The sequence below is a fragment of the Cervus canadensis genome, chromosome 15 (genome assembly GCF_019320065.1).
Source record: "Cervus canadensis isolate Bull #8, Minnesota chromosome 15, ASM1932006v1, whole genome shotgun sequence".
Lineage (NCBI taxonomy): Eukaryota > Metazoa > Chordata > Mammalia > Artiodactyla > Cervidae > Cervus > Cervus canadensis.
This window is the reverse complement of record NC_057400.1, coordinates 21648426-21672434: the sequence shown is the minus strand read 5'-3', so window position 1 is coordinate 21672434 and position 24009 is coordinate 21648426. Positions and strand designations below refer to the sequence as shown.

General features: G+C 34.0%; 1 protein-coding gene across 1 annotated transcript in view; it reads left to right on the top strand.

Moving 5' to 3' along the window:
- LRP1B (LDL receptor related protein 1B) overlaps positions 1-24009 on the top strand; it is a 2049143-nt gene that overhangs the window by 1300702 nt on the left and 724432 nt on the right. The window contains exons 22-23 of the mRNA XM_043488135.1: positions 7968-8168; positions 15270-15515. Coding sequence (XP_043344070.1) covers positions 7968-8168; positions 15270-15515 — 447 coding nt within the window. The remainder of the gene's footprint in view (positions 1-7967; positions 8169-15269; positions 15516-24009) is intronic.

Below are 24009 nucleotides of genomic sequence, written 5' to 3'. Positions count from 1 at the left end.
AAAAAGCAACATACATTTTCACATCAGGTCCCAGAGTAGAGTTAAGAATTAAGGATGAAGGGGTCTTTAGCAAAGGAATGTAACAAAACTAACTGGCACACCTGGGAATTTAACTATGACAGTGGCTGCGTAAACATCATTCTCTGTTCTAATCCTCTCGTGTAATAAAAATCCACTTGTGGGCTTGTGTGAATGGCAAAAACATTTTTTTTTTCTTCTTCCTCACATTGTTGTATCAGTAAACAAAAAGTAAAACAATGAATTTAATCCATGTTAAAATCAGTCTGAATAATTAAAAACAAAATTATCCTACAATGGAAAACTGATTTTGTTAGAATTTTATGATGAGTTGTATATGAAGAATTTGCAAGTACAGCACTTTTTTGGTCCTTCAATAACTGACTGCATGGAATACTTTTATTTCTGGTGAAATAATATGGTGAGCTCTCCATTGTCTATGTGCTCTGAAACTAGAAACATATATATATATATATATATATGTTTATGTGTAGCTTCTTATAAGCCCTGTATTCTTTTGATTTCTCCTGGTGGCAATTTTAAATACTTTGCTGTGTACTTACTCCCACCTACCTGTAGTCCTGTACCTAAAGAAATAAATAACCCTTCATTTTGCCCAGAAGTACTCTTCAGCTGTTGAACCTGTGACTACCTACATCCTGTGGGACCTTGGCCACTTTTTTTGCTTATGTCTTCAATTTCTTTCTCTACACCAATTTTTCTCTCTTTGTAAATATACCTGGCACAGTAGGCTCAAAAGCACTTGATTTTATCAGCTTTTCATGTTTTCTTCCTTCCCTTTGTTAAATCGTGTGTTCCCTGGTGGCTCAGACGGTAAAGCGTCTGCCTACAACGCGAGAAACCCAGGTTTGATCCCTGCGTTGGGAAGATCTTCTGGAGAAGGAAATGGCAACCCACTCCAGTATTCTTGCCTGGAAAATCCCATGGACGGAGGAGTGTGGTAGGCTACAGTCCACGGGGTCGCAAAGAGTCGGACATGACTGAGCAACTTTACTTTGTTAAATTATCTTGTGTACTGTACCTAGATGTATTTCTCTCATTTATTCCTTCATCTTTTGCTGTCTAATATCCTCTGCCTACCTTTGATGGAAATTGCTGTTTCAGTGGTTACCAGGAATGATTTCTAAGTGCATTCCTTTCTCAGTCTTGGTTCTGCTCTGCCATTCAGTAACTATGCTAACTCACATAAATGCTAAACCTCTCTATGGTTCAATTTTCTGATCTATAAAATAGAGATGATAATAATAATGGTAACACTAGAATGTACAAAAAGTGCCTAGAACATAAAATGAGCTCAATCAACAATACCTTTGACTATTAATACAGCACAGTGATTTCTTTCTCTGCAATTCTTGACCTTTCTCTTCAACACGTGTCCTTTCCTTGAAACTTTTCATTATGAAATCTCATGTTGAATTGTCTTCTCTTTACCCACCATTTAGATTTCTATTTTTATTTCACCTTCCCTTGACCTTTTCCCCTTTGCCAATCCCTTATATTTAATTTAAAAATATCCATTGGGAACACTTTCCTTGTGGTCCAGTGGTTAAGACTCTGCCCTCCCCAATGCAAGGGACAAGGGTTCAGTTCCTGGTCAGGGAACTATGGTCTGACATGCTTCACAGTGTGGCTAAAATATAATAACTAATTAACTAGAAAAATATCTGTTGAATACATAATTCATCTCAGACAATGCATACATTTTTCTCTTTATTTATTTACTTATTTTATTTTATTTTGCTCCTTCTCATCTTTCTGCAAGGTGTCCATAGCAAACTCTTCTGTTCCTGAAGTTTCAACCATCACTATCAGGTAAATGCCTGCCAAATTTCTGTCACAGATATTTACCCAATGCTTCAAACCCATTTTTTTTTCCCCCTTTGCTGTACTCAATATTCCACTGCCTCTCCAAATCCGTATATTCTTCCTCTCTTATACCTGTTAGAAACATCTTCATTCTCTTAAACATTTGGTTTTAAAGTAGAAACAACCTTTTAACACTTCTAGTGTGTGATGACCTACCAGGTGTTACTGCTGATACCTCTCCACTTTCTCTAACATCACCCATTCTATTTTTTCCATGCACACATTGGAGCTTAAGGTTAAGCCTATACTATTTCTCATTCAGAACTCTGTGTTGTCTACTGTTTTCGTCCCTGACATCTATTATCTTCAACCCATTTTACTCATCTTCAGCTTCCTCTTAATTCATAAACTGAAACATGCCCACATTTTGTCAAATTTTTTCAATGTCAATTTTTTTGTCAAAAACATTTGCTGTAATCAAACATTTTTTGAGGTTATTGAGCTAACTCTCCTTGAATTATCAATCAACACTTCATGAACTGTGGCCCCAAACTGGCTTTTTACTGCTTCTGGAGGAAGTTCTACCCTTTTTCTACCTATGCATTTATATAGGAACTGTATCTCATATGAGGGTAAATTCAACAAATAAAATTAAAACTACATATACTCATAATTATCACTGAAAATTATCCATAAAAGTCAGTACATGTTTCTGATGAAAATTAACACACAAAACTCTATCGTGAAGAAAACAATATTTAGCATGAAATAAAAATTATGGCATCCACTCCCATCACTTCATGGCAAATATATGGGAAAACAATGGAAACAGTTGACAGACTTTATTTTTTTGGGCTCCAAAATTACTGCAGATGGTGACTGCAGCCATGAAATTAAAAGACACTTGCTCCTTGGAAGAAAAGCTATGACCAATCTAGACAGCATATTAAAAAGCAGAGACATTACTTTGTCAACAAAGGTCTGTCTAGTCAAGGCTATGGTTTTTCCAGTAGTCAGGTATGGATGTGTGAGTTGGACTATGAAGAAAGCTGAGCGCTGAAGAATCAATGCTTTTGAACTATGGTGTTGGAGAAGACTCTTGAAAGTCCCTTGGACTGCAAGAAGATCCAAACAGTCCATCCTAAAGGAGATCAGTCCTGAATATTCATTGGAAGGACTGATGCTGAAGTTGAAACTCCAATACTTTGGCCACCTGATGTGAAGAACTGACTCTGGAAAAGACCCTGATGCTGGAAAAGATTGAAGGCAGGAGGAGAAGGGGACAACAGCGAATGAGATGGTGTCAGTGAATCAATGAACCTGAGTTCGAGTAAGCTCCAGGAATTGGTGATGGACAGGGAGGCCTGGCTGTGCTGCAGTCCATGGGGTCACAAGGAGTCGGACACAACTGAGTGACTGAACTGAGAAGTTAAACATAGAAAATATAATTTTATAGTGGATTCATACAGAAATAGAAGCGATCGAATTAAGGAAGAGTTGACTTAGTTTCAGTATCTATGCCCTGACACATTCCTATTCAATAGCAGAAATAAACACCATACTATTAGATTGTTTTCTCTCTCTTTTACCTTTTACTTGCTTTTTCTCTTGCAGAGGATATATTTTTGAATGTTCAGGCTGTACACGTAAGACAGCTGTTTATATGAAATGCCTTTTTTTCTTGTGTCCATATCTAATATTCACTGCCAATCTTCAAAATCTCTTCCCAAATAACATCTTAGTAAAGCTTTTTTCTGAGCCTTTCAATCACACATATTTTCTAGCTCTCTGAAATTCCATAGCACTCTGTGATGGTTATATGACTTTTATCTTATCCTTTTTTTATAGAACATTTGTCAGTACTAGACTTATTGCTCCACAAGGTCAAGAATTTTTCTTTCCATTTTTTTCTACAGTGTTTAGTAGCTAGACAGGTACAAAATACTCAATAAATATTCACTGAATTAAAATGAAGTCAAATGTTAGAGAAATAAATATGTATGTTTTATAGAGTGTAAAAATTACAGAAAGATTACATTTCAAAAACCAGTATTATAAAAAATCATATTTTTAAATAAATCTATTTGGATTTTTTCAAAGATTCACTTCTCTTTATACCCATATTCTTGATATTAACTGCCAGTCATATCCCAGAACAGAAATTGTCCTGTAATAGCCTGTTGTCTCTCATTGGGTCAAAAGAAAGTTAAGCAGTTTACAAATTAATAAATCTTTCTCTCAATTTTTTTTTTAGTAGCCAAAACAGTTTAGCAGAGATAAGCAAAATCTGTTAAGTGATAGTATGAATTCAGGAAAGCAACACATATTCTAATAACTTCTAGGAACCCTTAGTTTTCCTATACCTGTTGATTTTGTACTGACTTTTAACCTAAACTATGTATCTCAGGGATACACAAATCAAAATAGTCCTTACAATGTCCTGAGTGTATGAGAGCACCAATGTGATTTAAGTGATTATAGTAGCTTCCATAATACCAGTAGCTGACTTTTGCTATTATCTGTTTGTTGTCATTGCTATTGTTGCTCAGCCATTATTCTTTTTGCTCAAAGGACAAAACTACAATTTCCACAAGAGTCTTACACATTTCAAGTAGTGGACAAGTTTTGATGGTCATGAAATAGAAATTTAACTTATCATACCTGGAGTATCATCTTACCTTCCTTTTGTATAAAAATTAAAACTAAACAAGAAAGGGAAAAGCAAATGTTTCAAACATCCCCTGCAAAATACCTGGGAAGAAAGAGCTATTGAAACTTGTAGATTTTATCTAAGCTGTTTATTCATATTTATTCATATCTCTTGTAACATAGCAAGACTAACTATATCATAGACTCCTTAGGGATAGGGAATGGCTCTTATGACTTTTTTATATCACCTAAAGTCTCTTGGAAAATACAAGGTACAGAATAACCTCTGTGTCTGTAGAAACTACCAGACTTTGTGGCATGTGTTATATGTTTCATATTTATCATTTTAAGGTGAGATAGTATTTTTTGAAAAATTATGCAGAAATATAGTGGAAGGGAAAATAACACAAAAGGTTTTAATGAAAAATTAATCTGCCTCTTACTCCCATGTACCTTAAGACTTCCTCACCAGAGGCAATCACTTTTAATTATTTCCTGTGTAGGCCTTCATAAAGAATTCATGTAGAGACAAGCCTATATATGTGCTTATATTGACATATGTATGGAAATATAGTCACACATATTGCTAAACAGATAGTTCTAACATAAAAGAATATCTACAGCATACTCAGTTGTAGGCCCTTTTTATTAACATGATAGGGAGATTATTTTATTTTAACTTATGCAGAATTATCTCATTCTTTTTCACTCGAGTATATAATTTCAATGTATGGATGCGTTGTAATTGATGTTGCCAGTCTTGCAGTCTGAATTTAACTTGCTACCAGACTTTTGCTAATACAGACAAAGCAGCAACACAGATGCTCGTTATGTATCTTGTACATTTGGGCATAATATACCAGTGGAAAAATATTCTAAAATTAGAACTACAGTGGTGAAAAGTTGATATATTTTTCATTACTAGATTTCATAATATTGCCTTACAAAGAAATGATCCCAATCTGTAGCCCCTTTAACACCGGTGTTGTTTTTCATACCCCTGTCAAATTTATCTTTGTGTTACACAGCTTTTTAATCGTAATCCAAGAGAGGAAAAATGCTATCAAATTGTTGTTTTTATTTTTTTATTTGAAAGATGTTTTTAACTCCATATGTTGATAAGCTATTTTGATTCATTATAAACCTTGCACTTATACTGGTTTATTGATTTTTATCATATTGACTTATAGGAACCTTTTCTATTTCAAAGTAATGTACCTTTTTTGTCAAATATAGTGATTTCTTTTTCTGTTTTATTGACTTTATTTTGACTTTATAGATGGATTTTATTGTTTAATATGGACAGTATTTAAGTTTATCAACTTGTCCTTTATGCTCTCTGTGTTTGTATAATGACCATTTCAGGGTTTTGTTTTAATAGCTATTTTATTCTAGAATGGTTTTGCTTTTATCATTTTTGTTTTAAAACACTTACTTCCTTGATCTGTCTTTAATTTATTTTGGTGTAAATATTGAGTGAAGATTCAGCCTTATATTTTTCTCCAGGTGGCTCATCAATAATCCTAACAGAATTAATTTTGTAATTGTTTATTCTCTACTATTTTGAATAGTCAATTTTTGTATATTAAAACCACATAGATAAGTGACTTTACTTCTAATGTCACTATGCTATTTAATTCTTGATGCATACTTATATTCCATCATGACAAAATTTAACTAATGTTACTTTTAAAACATGTCTAAATATTTGGCATATATAGTTCCTACTCAGCAAACTGTATATTTTAGAAGACACCCCATAATATTTGCAATTTTATTTTCTTAAGTTTAGGATAAGTTCATGGGATTAAAATAATAAAATTAAAATTGGGATGGAATTAATTTGAGGAAAAATAATACCTTTCTATTAATATATTTTACTCTCTGAAATCAAACTATGTCTTTATTCAAGGCTTCTTTTGAGTTTTTTTAAATAAACTTTTGATGTTTTTCATACAAATAATACACAGTTCTTATAGTTTAACCCAAAATACTTTGTGTTGTTGTAGATTTTTTGGCTGACCTTTTCTTCTGCTGTATTCATATACATGGAATCTATTGATTTTTGTAGCGTTTTTGAAACTATCTACATTTTTTTAAACTTCTCAGTTTCTTATAGTTCTAACTTAGTTTTACTGATTTATAATTATGCAATTGCATTAACTTCATGTAATGATATTATTTTCTAGTTTTATACCTCATGTCTCTCTACTATCTAATTGCACTACATAATATTTCCAGGTAATATAAAATATTAACTTTGTTTTAGCTATGATGTTAAGGGAAAATTTATAATATTCTTCTATTTATAATCAGTCATTAATGAAATATTCATCCATTCTTTTTTAAGAATATTTTGATAAATAAATAGTGTTGAATATAATAGAATATAATATTCTATATTATATATTCTATATAATAATTTATATTACATGTGGATCTGATCATTTATGTTTTTCTCTTATTTAACATATAATAGCATGGAAAATTGTTAACATATTTCTATAAATAAAGCATCTTTTCACCAGTATTCAAGTACATTAAAATGCAATATGCTTAAGTTTGAAGAAGACCTTTAAATACATAATGACACTTAGACATATACAATTTAATATTTTTCCATTTCCTTTTTATTTGCCCCACTCATTTTATGAAATGTTGGTATGTAATCAGCCTATAACTAGCATTTACCCTTTTAGGTAGATTTTTTATTTCCATTACACTTTAATATTGTATAATTTAGAAAACACAATTTTAATTAGAAGAAAAATAAAAATATTCTGTAAAGGAATACTTTTCAATAAAGCAAGTTTAATAGACAAAAAACATTGCTTTCCAGGAATTTCACATTTTTGCTTTTGAAACATTCTGGCTAAATAATATTTTTTTTTCTTTCAAATTCAATAAAGAAAATATATTTCTCTAAATTTTGTCTGTATATATCTTAACTACTAAAATGTTTAGTAACATTTTATATTCTTCTGTGAAAGGGCATGTACATAGTCTGAATATGAGAAATTGAAGTCTTAAGGTTGTAAATGTAATGACAGAAACATTGTCACCTTAAAAAATAAAACATTTACTTAATTTTAGAGCTCCAGAAGACACTGATAGCATTTATCTAAATTTAGGACTGTGAAAGGGACTTATACTACTATAAAATATATTTTAAAATTTGCTCTTAAAAGTATTGTAATTAAACTTTTAATTAGTTATACTATTTTTTTCTTTTTAATAGAGTAAGTCAATAACTTGAAACTAAAGAAAGTATCAAGGCTTTCATGCTAAGAACACTGTTAACAATCAAGACAAGTACTACTCAAATGTCTATGTGAAAGTAAGCTGTCAAACTGTCACCAAATAGATTTCTTGGTAATAGCAATTTGTTCTGCTCTGACTGAAGACAATGATCACTCATTATTACCATGGCTTAATTGCAAAAATTAAATGCATGTTGTTTCTATTTTCTTAAGGGAGATGCATCAGCAAAGCCTGGGTCTGTGATGGAGATATTGATTGTGAAGATCAATCAGATGAAGATGATTGTGACAACTTCTTGTGTGGACCACCCAAGTACCCTTGTGCTAATGACACCTCAGTCTGCCTGCAGCCAGAGAAACTCTGCAATGGGAGACGGGATTGTCCTGACGGGTCTGATGAAGGCGACCTCTGTGGTATTGTACATTTCACTGCCTTGCTTCTCTCTGGAGACTAGAACCTTTTAGTCTACTCCTTGATACTTATTCTAGAAGCATTAGCTCCTTCCAGTCATTCCCTTTAAATGTAAATTTTAGCATGAACCCTGCTTACATTTTGCAGGCACTGTATATTTATTCGAAAATTTAAATATGATCATAAATTTGTAAAAATGAAGCAGAGAAGGTTAGCGTTCATCCAGCTAACCTAACAGTTGTATAGCTGTGTTCCTCATTTGGGCATCCCTGGTGACTCAGAGAGTAAAGAGTCTGCCTGTAGTACAAGAGACCTGGGTTCAACTCCTGGGTCGGGAAGATCCCCTGGAGGAGGAAATGGTTACTGACTCCAGTATTTTTGCCTGGAGAATTCCGTGGATAGAGGATAGAGGAGCCTGGCAGGCTACAGTCCATGGGCTTGTGAAGAGTTGGACACGACTGAGTGACTAACACTTTCACTTAAGATCTCTGAATATTCAATGTTGTTTCCACAATTGAACTGATTATTTTTTCATCAATGAGTCACTCAGAACAGATTCCTGTTACTACTAAAGGAGATTACTGCTATTGCTAAACCATGGGATGAAGTTTACTACCATCCAATAGATTTTGTCCAGCCTTCTGATCGTTATACTAGAAACCTTTTTTAGGAACGTGAAAAGAAGAAACTGGATAATGAAGTGAAAGTATTAGTCACTTAGTCTATTACTCAATTTTATATGATTTTCTCAGAAGTTTTTAGTTCTCATACAGTAGCTTTCTTTAGTATGTTTTCTCTAGTTAAAATGATTTCAATCTGATAGCTTTTGAGCTTTGAAATAAATTGCGACTAGCCATCTCCTTATGCCACCAGCACATATAAAGCAATTACATTTCCTTCTCTGTGGGGAGATCAGAGATTTAACAAGGAGATTTTAAAAAATATGTTTTCCAGACAATACTGAAGGTGACATCAATAGAGTAATGAAGAGTTTACAGAATGATAAGAACAATAATGAGATGACTTGAGGCAGTAAGAAAATGACTTTAGGAAATCATGAAGCTACCTGATTAGAAATAGGAAGACAACTACATTTAAGTCTACAGTTATCATATTTTGATCTGAATTGAGCATTAATAGCATATTGAGTGATATAAAAAGACTTGTTCTTTTTAAAATTTGTGCAATAAAATATCTTCCAAACAATCTGTGATTTTATAAAATAACCTTGAAACAGTAAATACAACAGTCTTCATTCAGCATTGCTAACATTTAAAAAAGCTTTAAAAATTAAAAAAAATTGCAGTTAAGGAATGACAGAGTTAGTTTACATGTATTCACTTCTTTTTCTTCCAGCTTATTCTCCCTGATAAAGTAGTTTGGTGGATGGAAAGATCTCTTACCTTATAATATATGAAAATTGCTCATGAGGTTTCTAAAAGAAGAAAACTATCAGCAGTATTAAAATTGAAAGTGTGCAATTATAGAAAAAAAATAAGATTTTTGACAGGTTTGAATTCTCTCCTTCAATTTGTTAATTAAGTCACCTAGAAAGGTGACTCAACTTCTGGAATTGTCAGTTTCTTCATAAAAAAAAAATGGACATAATGATGTCTGTCAGGAAATCATGGTCATAATATCTGATGTATTTCAGGTATTGAAATAAATTAGTGGTTTTCTACCCTTTTTTCACCTTTTGGGGTAAATGAAGGAAACAAAAGAAAAAGAAGAGAAAATACTGTCATTAGAAAAATGTAGAGAATCATAAGAAGATGCGACCTTATTTTCCTATCCTCTGCTCCCTCAATTGGGAAAGTAAAAAAAGGAAAGGGAATTTCTTCTGAGTTTATTTCTCTACTTCAAGATTGAAACCCAGCTCTTGCTTATCAAACTACTGTACTCATTGGCCAAGAAGCCTGAGTCAAGGATTTTAAATAATTATAGACAGTATAAAACATCTCAGTAAAGCTGGATTTGTAAGTACCAGAGAACATAAAAAGACATTTTTATCCTGATTGGCATATCCTGTGGCATATTGAACTTATGCACTCTGTCTTTTATGAGATGAAGTTGAGGAAGAACTGGGACAGTGAAAAACAAAAACAAGCACTGGTCAAGGAACTGAATTGCAGAAGACTCTTCTTTCTCCTAAAAGAAAGAAGTGCTTTTATGTGCACCTCTGTACTATCAGTCATGTAGATGGTAATTTTTTTAAACTCATTGAGCATTTATTTTACTTTTGAAGAATATGAGTCCTAGGTAGCTGCTTTATTTGCTTAATTCAGACAGAATTAACTAGGAGGCATCCACAGGATTATACAGTATCAGTCTATTACCATAGCAGAATAAACAATGACTCATCAAACTATTTAACCATTTTCTAGAAAAATTGATTGAATCACATAAATACTGACATAGGTGAAATACAAAGCACTATAAACATTTTGTACAATGTTTTAGTTCTCCACAATTTTGCTTGGTATCATTTATCAGCAATATTGGTACCTGTAGAGAAAAGACACTTTGTTCTCTTGTTTTCAAGTTTTTTTCCCCCCATCAATCCTAGGTTAGGTCCTGTCCAGCCAGACAAGGGTGTTGGTTTGAATGCTGCAGCAATGGGCATCATGAGTCATTTACCCAGTGGACATGAAAAATATACCAAGTGAATTAACTTAAAATCATTGACATGAATTGGTTAGTAGCTAAGAAGTGGATTTTAGAGAGAGATACCCTAAGTTGATAACGTTTTTTTAAGCCATTTGCTATAGAGGATGAAACTGTAGGGTTGGCACTCTTCATGTCAACTCCTTCCAAATAGTTGTATCCAAAATAGCTCTTCTTTCCCTCTCTACTTTCCTACCTACTGTTGAAACAAAAGCAGAGATGATTCCTATCCTACTCCTTAATAAGTGTAAAGTTTATGAAAATAACTTGTAATCTGTAGACTCAATACTTGGGAGATGTCTTCAGATGTAAACTTCCATCCTTTGTGTAGTCAGGTTGTTTTCTCCAAATAAATCTGATCTATAAAATTAAAAAAAAAAAAAGCTTGTGGAATTTAATCCTAGTGAAAAGATTCCCCCCACACCCCCCACCCAGGGGAATTTTAAGTGATTTCAAAAGGAAATGCACTTAAGAAACAAATGGTGGCTCAGTGATAAAGAACCCATCTGCTAACACAGGAGACATGGGTTCAACCCCTGGGTCAAGAAGATCCTCTGGAGGAAGGAATGGCAACCTATTCCAGTATTCTTGCTTGGAAAATCCCACAGACAGAGGAGCCTGGTGGGCTACAATCTATGAGGTCTCAAAAAAGTCAAACACAACTTAGTGACTAAACACACACACAAGATAAGATTTTAACCATTTGTGATGGGAGTTAACTGTTGATTTTTGTTACAAATGTATGTCAAAAATAAGCAAAACTGAACACCAGTTAAAATGATAAAGATCAATCTCATTCAGTAATGACTATTGCAATAGGATGAGTGTCCAACATAAATTGAAATCAGCTTCATCAAAACAAATGGTGAGAAAATTTAAAGGCTGGAATGTGCTTAGGGATGCTAAGCAGGGGTGCGGGGTTTGGGGATTTGAGACGGGGAGGAAGGGTGCATGTGTCTAGGCCTCTTGGTTTCAGTAATTGGTGCTCATTCCAGAGAAGATACTAACTTCTCTTATCCTTATGACTGAAGCTGTTGTTTAATCGCTAAGTCATGTCCAACTCTTTGTGACCCCAGGACTGTAGCCCACTAAGCTCACCTGTCCATGGGATTTCCCAGGCAAGAATATTGGAATGGGTTTCCATTTCCTTCTCCAGGGGATCTTCCCAACCCAGGGATCAAACTTGAGTCTCCTGCATTGGCAGATGGATTCTTTACCACTGAGCCACCAGGGAATCCCTTAGGACTGGAGTCAGTGATACAAATCAGAGCAAGATGCTCAAAAGGGCTGGGAGTAAGACTGAGTGAGTTATCTCTTTGAATGTTTATATTTCAAAAGGTGACTTGCAGGTGCTCAAAAAACAAAACAAAACAAAAAACACTCTGTGTGGTAGAAGATTTACATGGCAAGGGTGCAAAAGAGAGAAAAAAAAAAGGATTTATATTGCAAACTTTCAAAAATAATTGCTCTAATATGGGGTTCAGGGGGTTGTCTGCCTATCATCAGGTTGTGGCTGAAACAAACAATGAATTCTCCTGACAGCTCCATGGAGTCATGGAGCTTTCTCAGGTGGGCACATAAGGGGGGCTGAAATCATTCTAAGGATGCTGCTATGAGCTTTTAGAAACTTTACTATGTATCCAAGTCTTTTATTGGGTTGAGAGCAAGGGGATGGGGAGAACATTAGACAATGAAATTGTTTGTGCTGAGAGTCTGCAGTTTTTACTGGCCAAGACCGAGGACTAGCTAAAAGGAAGATTAAGAGACTCTTGACTGAAGTTTGGTCAATGAGAGCATCTTTCTCAGGTAACAAAAATTTAAAAGAAGCTACAGGATGATAGGTTTAGGGTTAAGGGAAAATTGGCAAGGGGCTAGTGATACTAATATTGCCATTCAATTATATATGTTAATTTGCAAATTTCAATGTGAATTTGCGTTTATCCTAAAATCTATGACTTAATTCTAAAGGTAGTATCAGAAAGAGACATTTGAATAGTGAGTGAACAATCATACTTGAAATAAGCTAAAAGCATTGTAACAATTTTTTTTCACCTGCTGTGTATGATGACATTACTTTACAGTAATTCTCTTGAAAAAGAATGTCAATTGAACTAAAATGGGGCAAATACTTTAAAACGACTGCTATTTTGAAATGATTATGATTATAGGTGAACAAACATACTTGGAGGAACCAAGAAATGAATCTCTTTTTTCTTTAAAATAATACCAAACTTGAATTGAATTCTTAGAGACAGCAGTTGATGTAGTTATTTTTCTTTTCTTATTGCTGTAACATCTTTTATGGTGATAAATGTGAAGAATAGTTGACCCATAAAGAATTTTTAAATCTGCAGAGAATATTTTTGAAAGCCTTAACTTTCCAGTCCAAATTTTTGAACTGGGTGAATTTCCATAGAGAACAAAACATATTAGAGCTATATAAGAAAATATTATTACAATTCACAAATCATTGAACAATATTCCTTTTCAGTATGTCTAAAAATACACCTAAATGAACACACTTTGAAAACTACTCAAATATTTTTAAAGCCAAGGAAGACAAGACTTATTTTGTCCTTGTTAATAGACTCCTAATATAGCATATTAAAAAGCAGAGACATTACTTTGCCAACAAAGGTCCATCTGGTCATAATTTTGTGATGAAGTAGAATGATAAATGTATCTGGCTATGGTTTTTCCAGTGGTCATGTATGGATGTGAGAGTTGGACTGTGAAGAAAGCCGAGCACCGAAAAATTGATGCTTTTGAACTGTGGTGTTGGAGAAGACTCTTGAGAGTCCCTTGGACTGCAAGGAGATCCAACCAGTCCATCCTAAAGGAGATCAGTCCTGGGTGTTCATTGGAAGGACTGATGCTGGAGCTGAAACTCCAATACTTTGGCCACCTCATGCGAAGAGTTGACTCATTGGAAAAGACCCTGATGCTGGGAGGGATTGGGGGCAGGAGGAGAAGGGGATGACAGAGGATGAGATGGCTGGATGGCATCACTGACTCGATGGGCATGAGTTTGAGTAAACTCCGGGAGTTGGTGATGGACAGGGAGGCCTGGTGTGCTACAATTCATGGGGTCGCAAAGAGTTGGACACGACTGAGTGACTGAACTGAACTGAATATAGTAATATATAGCAAGAGTTAATATAATGGTTGCAAAAATAATTGCCGGCTATTTTTGTCAAGTGCATAAATATGATACTTTGAAATTTTCCAGGTGGACAGACACTAGATCAATTTAGGGACAGTTGTGTGCTTTTGGATTATTTTGTTAAATTTTGTTATTCAATATGTATTTTTAACTGCCTACTGTATGCTAGAGTATGGGATATACATGGAATATATGGTATATATATGGGATATACATGGTAAACTATGTATGGGATATACATGGTAAACAGAAAGGATGTTTGTATATTCTCATAGATCCTACAATTTTGTGATGAAGTAGAATGATAAATGTATCTAATGTGTAATTATAAATAAGTGCCTTCAAGAAAAATTATTTCTTTATCAAACTATTATCATCTGTGCAGTCAATGTTAGTTGCTTATCATTTCAACCCAAAATGCCAGGTCAAGTATTTTTGTGTATTGTTTATTCTATTTCCATGTCCTCATTGAATTAATAATAATAATAAATATATGAGGTACAATGTGTAATTTACCTAAATAAATATCTGTAGTCAGTAAAGGATAAACTAATCCATTCTGGATTATAATTTTAAATCAGACTATAGATGTAGAAAACAATACATAGATATATACATACACATATATATGCATGTGCCTGCGTATTTATAAACACTGTGATAATCAAATTTTCAGGTCTTCAGTATATGTGTGTCTCTTTTGGAAGCTCCAAAATTCTGATTTTGCATAATTGCTAAAAGACTGAGCATAATCTTTCCAGTAATAACAGAAACACTTAACTCACTTCAGTTCTATGGAGTACAATAAAGTGTACTCTAAAATTTAGAGAAATGCAAATGTTCCATTCCCAATTTATATCATTAGCCTGTGCTATGCTTGTCATGTCTGACTCTTTTCAGCTCACCAGGCTCCTCTGTCCATGGGATTTCCCAGGCAGGTACACTGGAATGGGTTGCAATTTCCTTCTCCAGGGGATCTTCCCAATCCAGGGATCGAACCCACATCTCTTACCTCTCTTGCACTGGCAGGCAGATTCTTTACCACTAACACCACATGGGCAGCCAATTTGTATCATATAGAATTCTATTTGATCATTGGATACATTTTTCATCATCCCTACCACTTTAGGACTAAATTTAAAAAAAATCTGAAAAGATCTTACTCAATTTATTTATAATCTTTAATTCTATACTTAAAAAAATGAGTTCAATGATTAGTATTTAATTGGACAATACAATTAATGATGTCCTATTATCTGTTCCTCTCCTTTTATAGATGAATGTTCACTGAACAATGGAGGCTGTAGCAACCACTGTTCTGTTATTCCTGGAAGAGGAATTGTCTGTTCCTGCCCTGAAGGACTTCAACTTGGCAGAGACAATAAAACGTGTGAAATTGTAGATTATTGTAGCAATCATCTAAAGTGCAGTCAAGTGTGTGAACAACACAAACAGACAGTCAAGTGCTCATGTTATGAAGGGTGGAAGCTGGATGTGGATGGTGAAAGTTGCACAAGTGTTGGTAAGTAGATGTATGTTTCGCTATGTTTAAGACTAGCAAGTGGTATGTGTTTCTGTATTGTGTATCTTGCTGTATTTAAGAATGGATATTTAGAAAAAAACCCAAAAACAATTCAGAAAATTGTTAATGGATTTGATTAATTTTAGAAAAGGCATTAGAGTATAATGCACCATATTAGACCTATACCAAAATCTTTTGGACCAAAAATATTACAATAATCCTTTACCACTATAAGGCATCTGATTATCTTTTCTTTAAATACCTGCTTTTGTCATCTTGCTCCCCAGGTGCTTATTTTTCTATGCTCCAAAGCATTTACTTTTATTTATTTTTGAATGCTTTTTATAACCCCATAAAGTCTGGCCCTGTCCCACACTTCATCTGAATCTCTGTGCTTAGTCATTCGTGTCCAAGTCTCTGCAACCCCATGGACTGCAGCCCTCCAGGCTCCTCTGTCCATGGGGATTCTCCTGGCAAAATACTGGAGTGGGTTGCCATTCCCTCCTCAGGGGGTCTTCCCAAATCAGAGATCAAACTCGGGTCTCCCACACTGCAGGCGGATTCTTTACTGTCTGAGCCACCATCTGTATCTCTACTGCTCTTGAAAACAGCTTAACTCTGGCTGTTTTCATCTCTTACTTGCCCGTTTAAGACATTCTGCTGATTCTCTAGGTCATATTCCACAGTAGGAAAAGCAAATGAAGGCTATGGAACGTGCCAAAATTTGAAATCTAATCCTGTAGCTGGCAATCACAGTGTATTTGACCCCAGGCAGGTCACCCAAAACTTTTCAGCTTTGGTTTTCTCATCTTTCAAATATCAATGCCCAGAACAATAGCATGTTACAAAAATGACAAGAAGCAATTTTACTATGCCTCACACTCATTCAGCGCTTAGTGAGTGGTGGTTTCCCATTAACTTCTCTAGATTATTAGTCTGACTCACTGGGCACTAAGAGGTCCATGGATAGAATTGGAGGGGGTCCATGAAGTTTCTTAAGGAAAAATTTTGCACTTTTATTTTCTTTACTCTCTCCCTGAAAGTTAACATTTCTTTCAGTTGTGAATGTATGCCACAGACCAATTTTTAGCAGCAACAATGACTATATCTCTGTGAAGTGACCACTGTGAAATATCACTGTGAAGTAATAGACATATTCATATCATGTTAAAACTTGTTGCTAATATCTCAAAATCTCTTACTTTCAGGCTTTGAAAACCACTGCTCCTTCAGTAATGGGAGTCATTTGACCCACTGCTTAATCTTGTTACTGAATGTGTTAATTTTAAAAAGCACATATATTCCTCCATCAAAAACTGTTTTTGTTGATATGATAAATGTACTTGAATATATTTGATTCATTTTTCTTTACCTTTGTTATAGTTTTCTCTAACTGTTTTTGGACTCTTTAAAAATTTCTGATTAGGAGTACCCAGGCTTCTTCAAGCTCCTAAGAACCCATATATCATAAACATTTTTTGCTTTTTTTCTTCTACTTAGATTGTACTTTCCCTCTTTGTTTCTAAAAATTCTGGATATTTTTTTGGGGGGGGGGGGCTTTGCATATACTGCAATGTTCAACGGTGTCGGGTAGGCAGCTCTACCCTAGTCACAAGGACATAATCACTAAGACCAAATGCTGTATCTCACGAGAGAAAGGGATTTCTCCACAATTCAATATTTCTTGCTCAACGTAATCAACTGTAGTCATCAAAATATCCTTAGGACAGAAGCTAATCAAATATTGTGTTTACCTGCCTCTAAGCTCACCTTTGAACTGTCCTCAAACCTCAGAATGAAGGACAAAACTAGTGAAAAGCAAGTCCTTCGATTATTTAAATCCCTGAGTTAGTTGCTCAGTCGTGTCTGACTCTTTGTGACCCCATAGACTGTAGCCCACCAGGCTCCTCTGTAAATGGGATTTCCCAGGCAAGAATACTGGAGTGGGTTGCCATTTCCTCCTCCATAAAAATTCTGGATATTTTTAAAACCTACGAGCTCAAATCTTTCTTCTTTAATGGAGTCTTCTTCCAAACATGCTGACTCTCTCCACTTATTTCTCCTTTCTATATCTAGAATTTGTCTAAAGAAATATATGGCCATATTTATTTATTTATAATTTTATTTATCTCCCTCCTTTACTCTTTTACTTCTCCATTAAAGCAATAGATGTCTTGAAGTCAGAAATCAAGTTATAGATTTTTCTCTTGTGTTTTACATAGTATCTAATAAAGTAATATGCAATTAAAAGGATGATTTCTTCAGAGAATATTAAATTATTTTATTACTTTTTTCAAATGCTGTCTTGTAGTTGTTTTCTCCTGTTAAAATTTGAGTCCTAGAGGCATAAATTTAGCAAGCATTCCTTTGACTTGTTCTCTTACAGAATTCTTACACAATGAAATTAGCAAAAAAAAAAATAGCAGTTTATTGAAATAAAAATAACCATTTCATATACATGTTTGGAGTAGGGGAATGATAGATCAAACTTAGACATATAATCATGTTTTACAAGAGAATTGGCTCCATTTCTGGTTTTTGGATACAGATGACAAAATGATCGACTTATTACGGCTTTGTACTCTATGAAATCAATACTGTATGAAATCAGTTTAACTCAAGTTAAATATTAGAACAATTCAACTTTTGAATATAAGTTACCAGGTGCAAAGATAACTCTTCTAATGGAATTGACCCCTTCTACTCTCAGCTTAGAAAGAAAATCTAATAGTACCATATCATTTATCACTGTTAAGATTGCTGTGTATCACACCTAGTTTTGTTTAAAAGTTAACAGAGAAGCAAAATTATATTTCACCTTTTAAAATTAGTATGGACTTTTGTTTGCTGGAAGATTTCTGATTACAGTTTCAATTTCTGTGCTTGTGATGTGTCTGTTAAGATTTTCTATTTCTTCCTGGTTTCGTTTTGGAAAGTTATACTTTTCTAAGAACTTGTCCATTTCTTCCAAGTTGTCCATTTTATTGGCATATAGTTGCTGATAGTAGTCTGTTATGATCCTTTGTATTTCTGTGTTGACTGTTGTGATTTCTCCATTTTCATTTCTAATTTTTTTGATTTGATTCTTCTCCCTTTTTTTTTTTTTCTTTCTTTTTTTAATGAGTCTGGCAAATGCTTTGTCTATTTTATTTATCTTCTCAAAGAACCAGCTTTTAGCTTTGTTGATTTTTGCTATGGTCTCCTTTGTTTCTTTTTCATTTATTTCTGCCCTAAGTTTTATGATTTCATTCCTTCTACTAACCCTGGGGTTCTTCATTTCTTCCTTCTCTAGTTGCTTTAAGTGTAGAGTTAGGTTATTTATTTGACTTTTCTCTTGTTTCTTGAGGTAACCTTGTATTGCTATGAACCTTCCCCTTAGCACTGATTTTACTGAGTACCATAGGTTTTGGGTTGTTGTGTTTTCATTTTCATTCATTTCTATGCATATTTTGATTTCTTTTTTGATTTCTTCAGTGATTTGTTGGTTATTCAGAAGTGTGTTGTTTAGCCTCCATATGTTTGTATTTTTAATAGTTTTTTTTCCTGTAGTTGACAACTAATCTTACCACATTGTGATCAGAAAGGATGCTTGGAATGATTTCAATTTTTTTTAATTTACCAAGGCTAGATTTATGGCCCAGGATGTGACCTATCCTGAAGAAGTTTCTGTGTGCACTTGAGAAAAAGGTGAAATTCATTGTTTTGGTGTGAAATGTCCTATAGATACCAATCAGGTCTAACTGGTCCAGTGAATCATTTAAAGTTTGTGCTTCCTTGTTAACTTTCTGTTTAGTTGATCTATACATAGGTGTGAACAGGGTATTAAAGTCTCCCACTATTATTGTGTTACTGTTAATTTCCCCTTTCATACTTGTTTGCATTTGCCTTACATATTGCGGTTCTCCTATGTTGGATGCATATATTTTTATAATTGTTATATGTTCTTCTTGGATTGACCCTTGACCAGATGGCTTCACAGCTGAATTCTACCAAAAATTCAGAGAAGAGCTAGCACCTATCCTACTCAAACTCTTCCAGAAAATTGCAGAGGAAGGTAAACTTCCAAACTCATTCTATGAGACCACCATCACCCTAATACAAAAACCAGACAAAGATGCCACAAAAGAAGAAAATTGCAAGCCAATATCACTGATGAACATAGACGCAAAAATCCTTAACAAAATTCTAGCAAACAGAATCCAACAACATATTAAAAAGATCATACATCATGACCAAGTGGGCTTTATCCCAGCGATGCAAGGATTCTTTAATATCCACAAATCAATCAATGTGATACACCACATTAACAAATTTAAAGATAAAAATCATATGATTATTTCAGTAGATGAAGAAAAAGCCTTTGACAAAATTGAACAGCCATTGATGATAAAAACCCTCCAGAAAGCAGGCATAGAAGGAACATACCTCAACATAATAAAAGCCATATATGATAAACCCACAGCAAACATTATCCTCAATGGTGAAAAATTGAAAACATTTCCCCTAAAGTCAGGAACAAGACAAGTGTGCCCACTCTCACCACTACTATTCAACATAGTTTTGGAAGTTTTGGTCACAGCAATCAGAGAAGAAAAATAAATAAAAGGAATCCAGATTGGAAAAGAAGAAGTAAAACTCTCACTCTTTGCAGATGACATCATCCTCTACATAGAAAACCCTAAAGACTCCACCAGAAAATTACTAGAGCTAATCAATGAATATAGTAACGTTGCAGGATATGAAATTAGCACACAGAAATCCCATGCATTCCTATACACTAACAATGAGAAAACAGAAAGGAAAATTAAGGAAACAATTCCATTCACCATTGTGATACAAATAAAATACTTAGGAATAAATCTACCTAAAGATACAAAAGACCTATATATAGAAAACTATAAAACACTGATGAAAGAAATCAAAGATGACACAAATAGATGGAGAGATATACCATGTTCATGCATTGGAGGAATCAATATAGTGAAAATGAGTATACTACCTAAAGCAATCTATAGGCAATCCCTATGGTATTTTTCAGAGAACTAGAACAAATAATTTCACAATTTGTATGGAAATACAAAAAAAACCTTGAATAGCCAAAGCAATCTTGAGAAAGAAGAATGGAACTGGAGGAATCAACCTGCCTGACTTCAGACTATACTACAAAAAGCTACAGTCATCAAGACAGTATGGCAGTATGGTACTGGCACAAAGACAGAAATATAGATCAATGGAGCAAAATAGAAAGCCCAGAGACAAATCCATGCACCTATGGACACCTTATCTTTGACAAACGAGGCAAGAATATACAGTGGAGAAAAGACAATCTCTTTAACAAGTGATGCTGGAAAAATTGGTCAACCACTTGTAAAAGAATGAAACTAGACCACTTTCTAACACCATACACAAAAATAAACTCAAAATGGATTAAACATATAAATGTAAGACCAGAAAGTATAAAACTCCTAGAGGAAAACATAGGCAAAACACTCTCTGACATAAATCACAGCAGCATCCTCTATGACCCACCTCCCAGTGCAATGGAAATAAAAGCTAAAATAAACAAATGGGACCTAATTAAATTTAAAAGCTTTTACAGATTGAAGGAAACTATAAGCAAGGTGAAAAAACAGGCTTCAGAATGGGAGAAAATAATAGCAAATGAAGCAACTGACAAAGAATTAATCTCAAAAAATATACAAGCAGCTCCTTCAGCTCAATTCCAGAAAAATAAATGACCCAATCACAAAATGGGCCAATGAACTAAACAGACATTTCTCCACAGAAGACATACAGATGGCTAACAAACACATGAAAAGATGCTCAACATCACTCATTATCAGAGAAATGCAAATCAAAACCACAATGAGGTACCATCTCATGCCTGTCAGAATGGCTGCTATCAAAAAGTCTGCAAACAGTAAATGCTGGAGAGGGTGAGGATAAAAAGGAACCCTCTTACACTGTTGGTGGGAATGCAAACTAATACAGCTACTAAGGAGAACAGTGTGGAGACCCCTTAAAAAACTGGAAATAAAGCTGCCATATGACCCAGCAATCCCACTGCTGGGCATACACACTGAGGAAACCAGAATTGAAAGAGACACGTGTACCCCAATGTTCATTGCAGCACTGTTTACAATAGCCAGGACATGGAAGCAACCTAGATGTCCAATTCAGACAAATGGATAAGAAAGCTGTGGTACATAGACACAATGGAATATTACTCAGCCATTAAAAAGAATGCATTTGAATCAGTTTTAATGAGGTGGATGAAACTGGAGCCTATTATACAGAGTAAAGTAAGTCAGAAAGAAAAACACCAATACAATATACTAACACATATACATGAATTTAGAAAGATGGTAACGATGACCCTATATGCGAGACAGCAAAAGAGACACAGATGTAAAAACAGTCTTTGGGAGTCTGTGGGAGAAGGGGTGGGTGGGATGATTTGAGAGGGTAGTGCTGAAATGTGTATATTATCATATGTGAAGCAGATTGCCAGTCCAGGTTTGATGCATGAGACAGGGTGTTCGGAGCTGGTGCACTGGGATGACCCTGGGGGATGGGATGGGGAGGGAGGTGGGAATGGGGTTCGAACGGGGAACACATGTGCACCCGTGGCTGATTCATGTTGATATTTGGCAAAAAACACTATAATATTGTAAAGTAATTAGCCTCTGATTAAAATAAATTAATTAATTTTAAAAATAAAATAAAATTAGTATGGAGCTTTTCTTACATGGAAACATTTTCCTGCTAATAATTTAGCACCTTCCTATTATACAGTATACTAAATACCATTGCCATCATTTATATTGTTGCAGATAACAAAGGTTTTGTTAGGTATTAAAAGTTATTTTTTTATTTAAACCAATTTTCATATATAAAAAGAAATTGATTCTGTCTTTTATTCACATCACTTCTTTTTGAAAAACCTAGAGCAAATTCATAGTTCAATAAAATGGATTGACTATTAGCTATTGGGCTTTAAAAGTAAAATTTCTTTTTTCTTGCTCTCTTTTGTTCCTTTTTTCCATCATTCCTAAGCTGAGTGCTTCTTTTTAAAATGTGTTCTTTTTATTGAATGCAATATCTGTGATTAATCTTCTTGACATTTTAAAAATAAAATAATAATACTCTTTGTCTCAAATTAGAAGCATGACTCACTCATTTATTTTCCTCTTGAATTTTCCTGTGTAGTTGTCTCATTATTTTCTCTTTTCTAATAATTTCTTCCTAAATTTTTGCACTTTGTCCTTGACTGAATTGCTGAACTAATTATTCTATTTTTTTCTAGGTTCACTTTTAACATTTCATTAGTTAACTATAATATGATTTTCAAAAGATTTTTTAATGATTGTGTTTTTTATTTAATATGCCTGTAAACCTCACTTCTCTTAGACACTTGGATACTTCATTTTGTCAGTTCCCTATATATTTCCTCTTCAGTACATAATTTGTTAATCACCTTTCTCCTAAGTATTTTATTTTTACTTATAATAACCCAGAATATTTCTACTGACTGTATTTCTCTTCTATCTCTTGTTTCTTTGCTGTTTGGCAGGTAGGCTACTTACAAATTATTAGCATATTTCTAATAACATCAGAAAGAACATTGAAGCATCCCTCCTTTATTTTCTCTTGGCCTGATTAGGTTAGATTTACTCACCAATGTATTTCTTTGTTTTAATCAAATTTTCTTAAATATTTTTAAAATTCTATTTTAAAATTTATATCCTTTTTTTTAAAAAAAGGAGATCATGGATATAAATAAAAATGTATAAACATAGTTACCACCTATTAGTACACTGTGTCCATCACCTAAACTTTCTACATTTATTTTTGAAGCTCCATTTTATTTTATGTTTTATTGAGTTATAGTTGATTTGGAGCTCCATTTATTTCATCTTTTTTCAGAGTTCCATTTATTTTATATTTTTATTGAGTTATAGTTGGTTTGGAGCTCCATTTATAACTTGGGCTTTTTTTTTTTTTTAATTTAAACATTGTTTCGCACCCAAACTTTAATTCTATGAAAAAAGCATCTGTACTGCAGCACAGACTGGGAGTTGCACATATTGTCTTGACGATGCCAGTACTCACTCTGGCCTAATTTTTGTCATCCTCCTGTTTCTAAACTCCAGTAGTTTTTGATGGACAAGGAAGCCTGGCGTCGCTTGGGGTTGCAGAGAGACAGACATGACTGAACTGAGCTGTTCGACAGCTTGTGAGAAGTAAAATATTAAAAAGTTGAAGGAATATGGTGTTTTTATTGTAAAGAGAAAAGTAATCTAATCTGGAAGATGAGAATTAATGGAAAGAATTTAGTAAGAATAAGAACACAGTAAGAATAAAATGATGTTTATAAGTAGATAGTCTGTCTTGGAGAACAATGGAAGATAAAGGTGAAGAAATCAGGAGAATGAATTTGGTGGGGGGGGGGCAGGGAGGACATTTATAATCTGGCCATCCATTCCTTTAACTA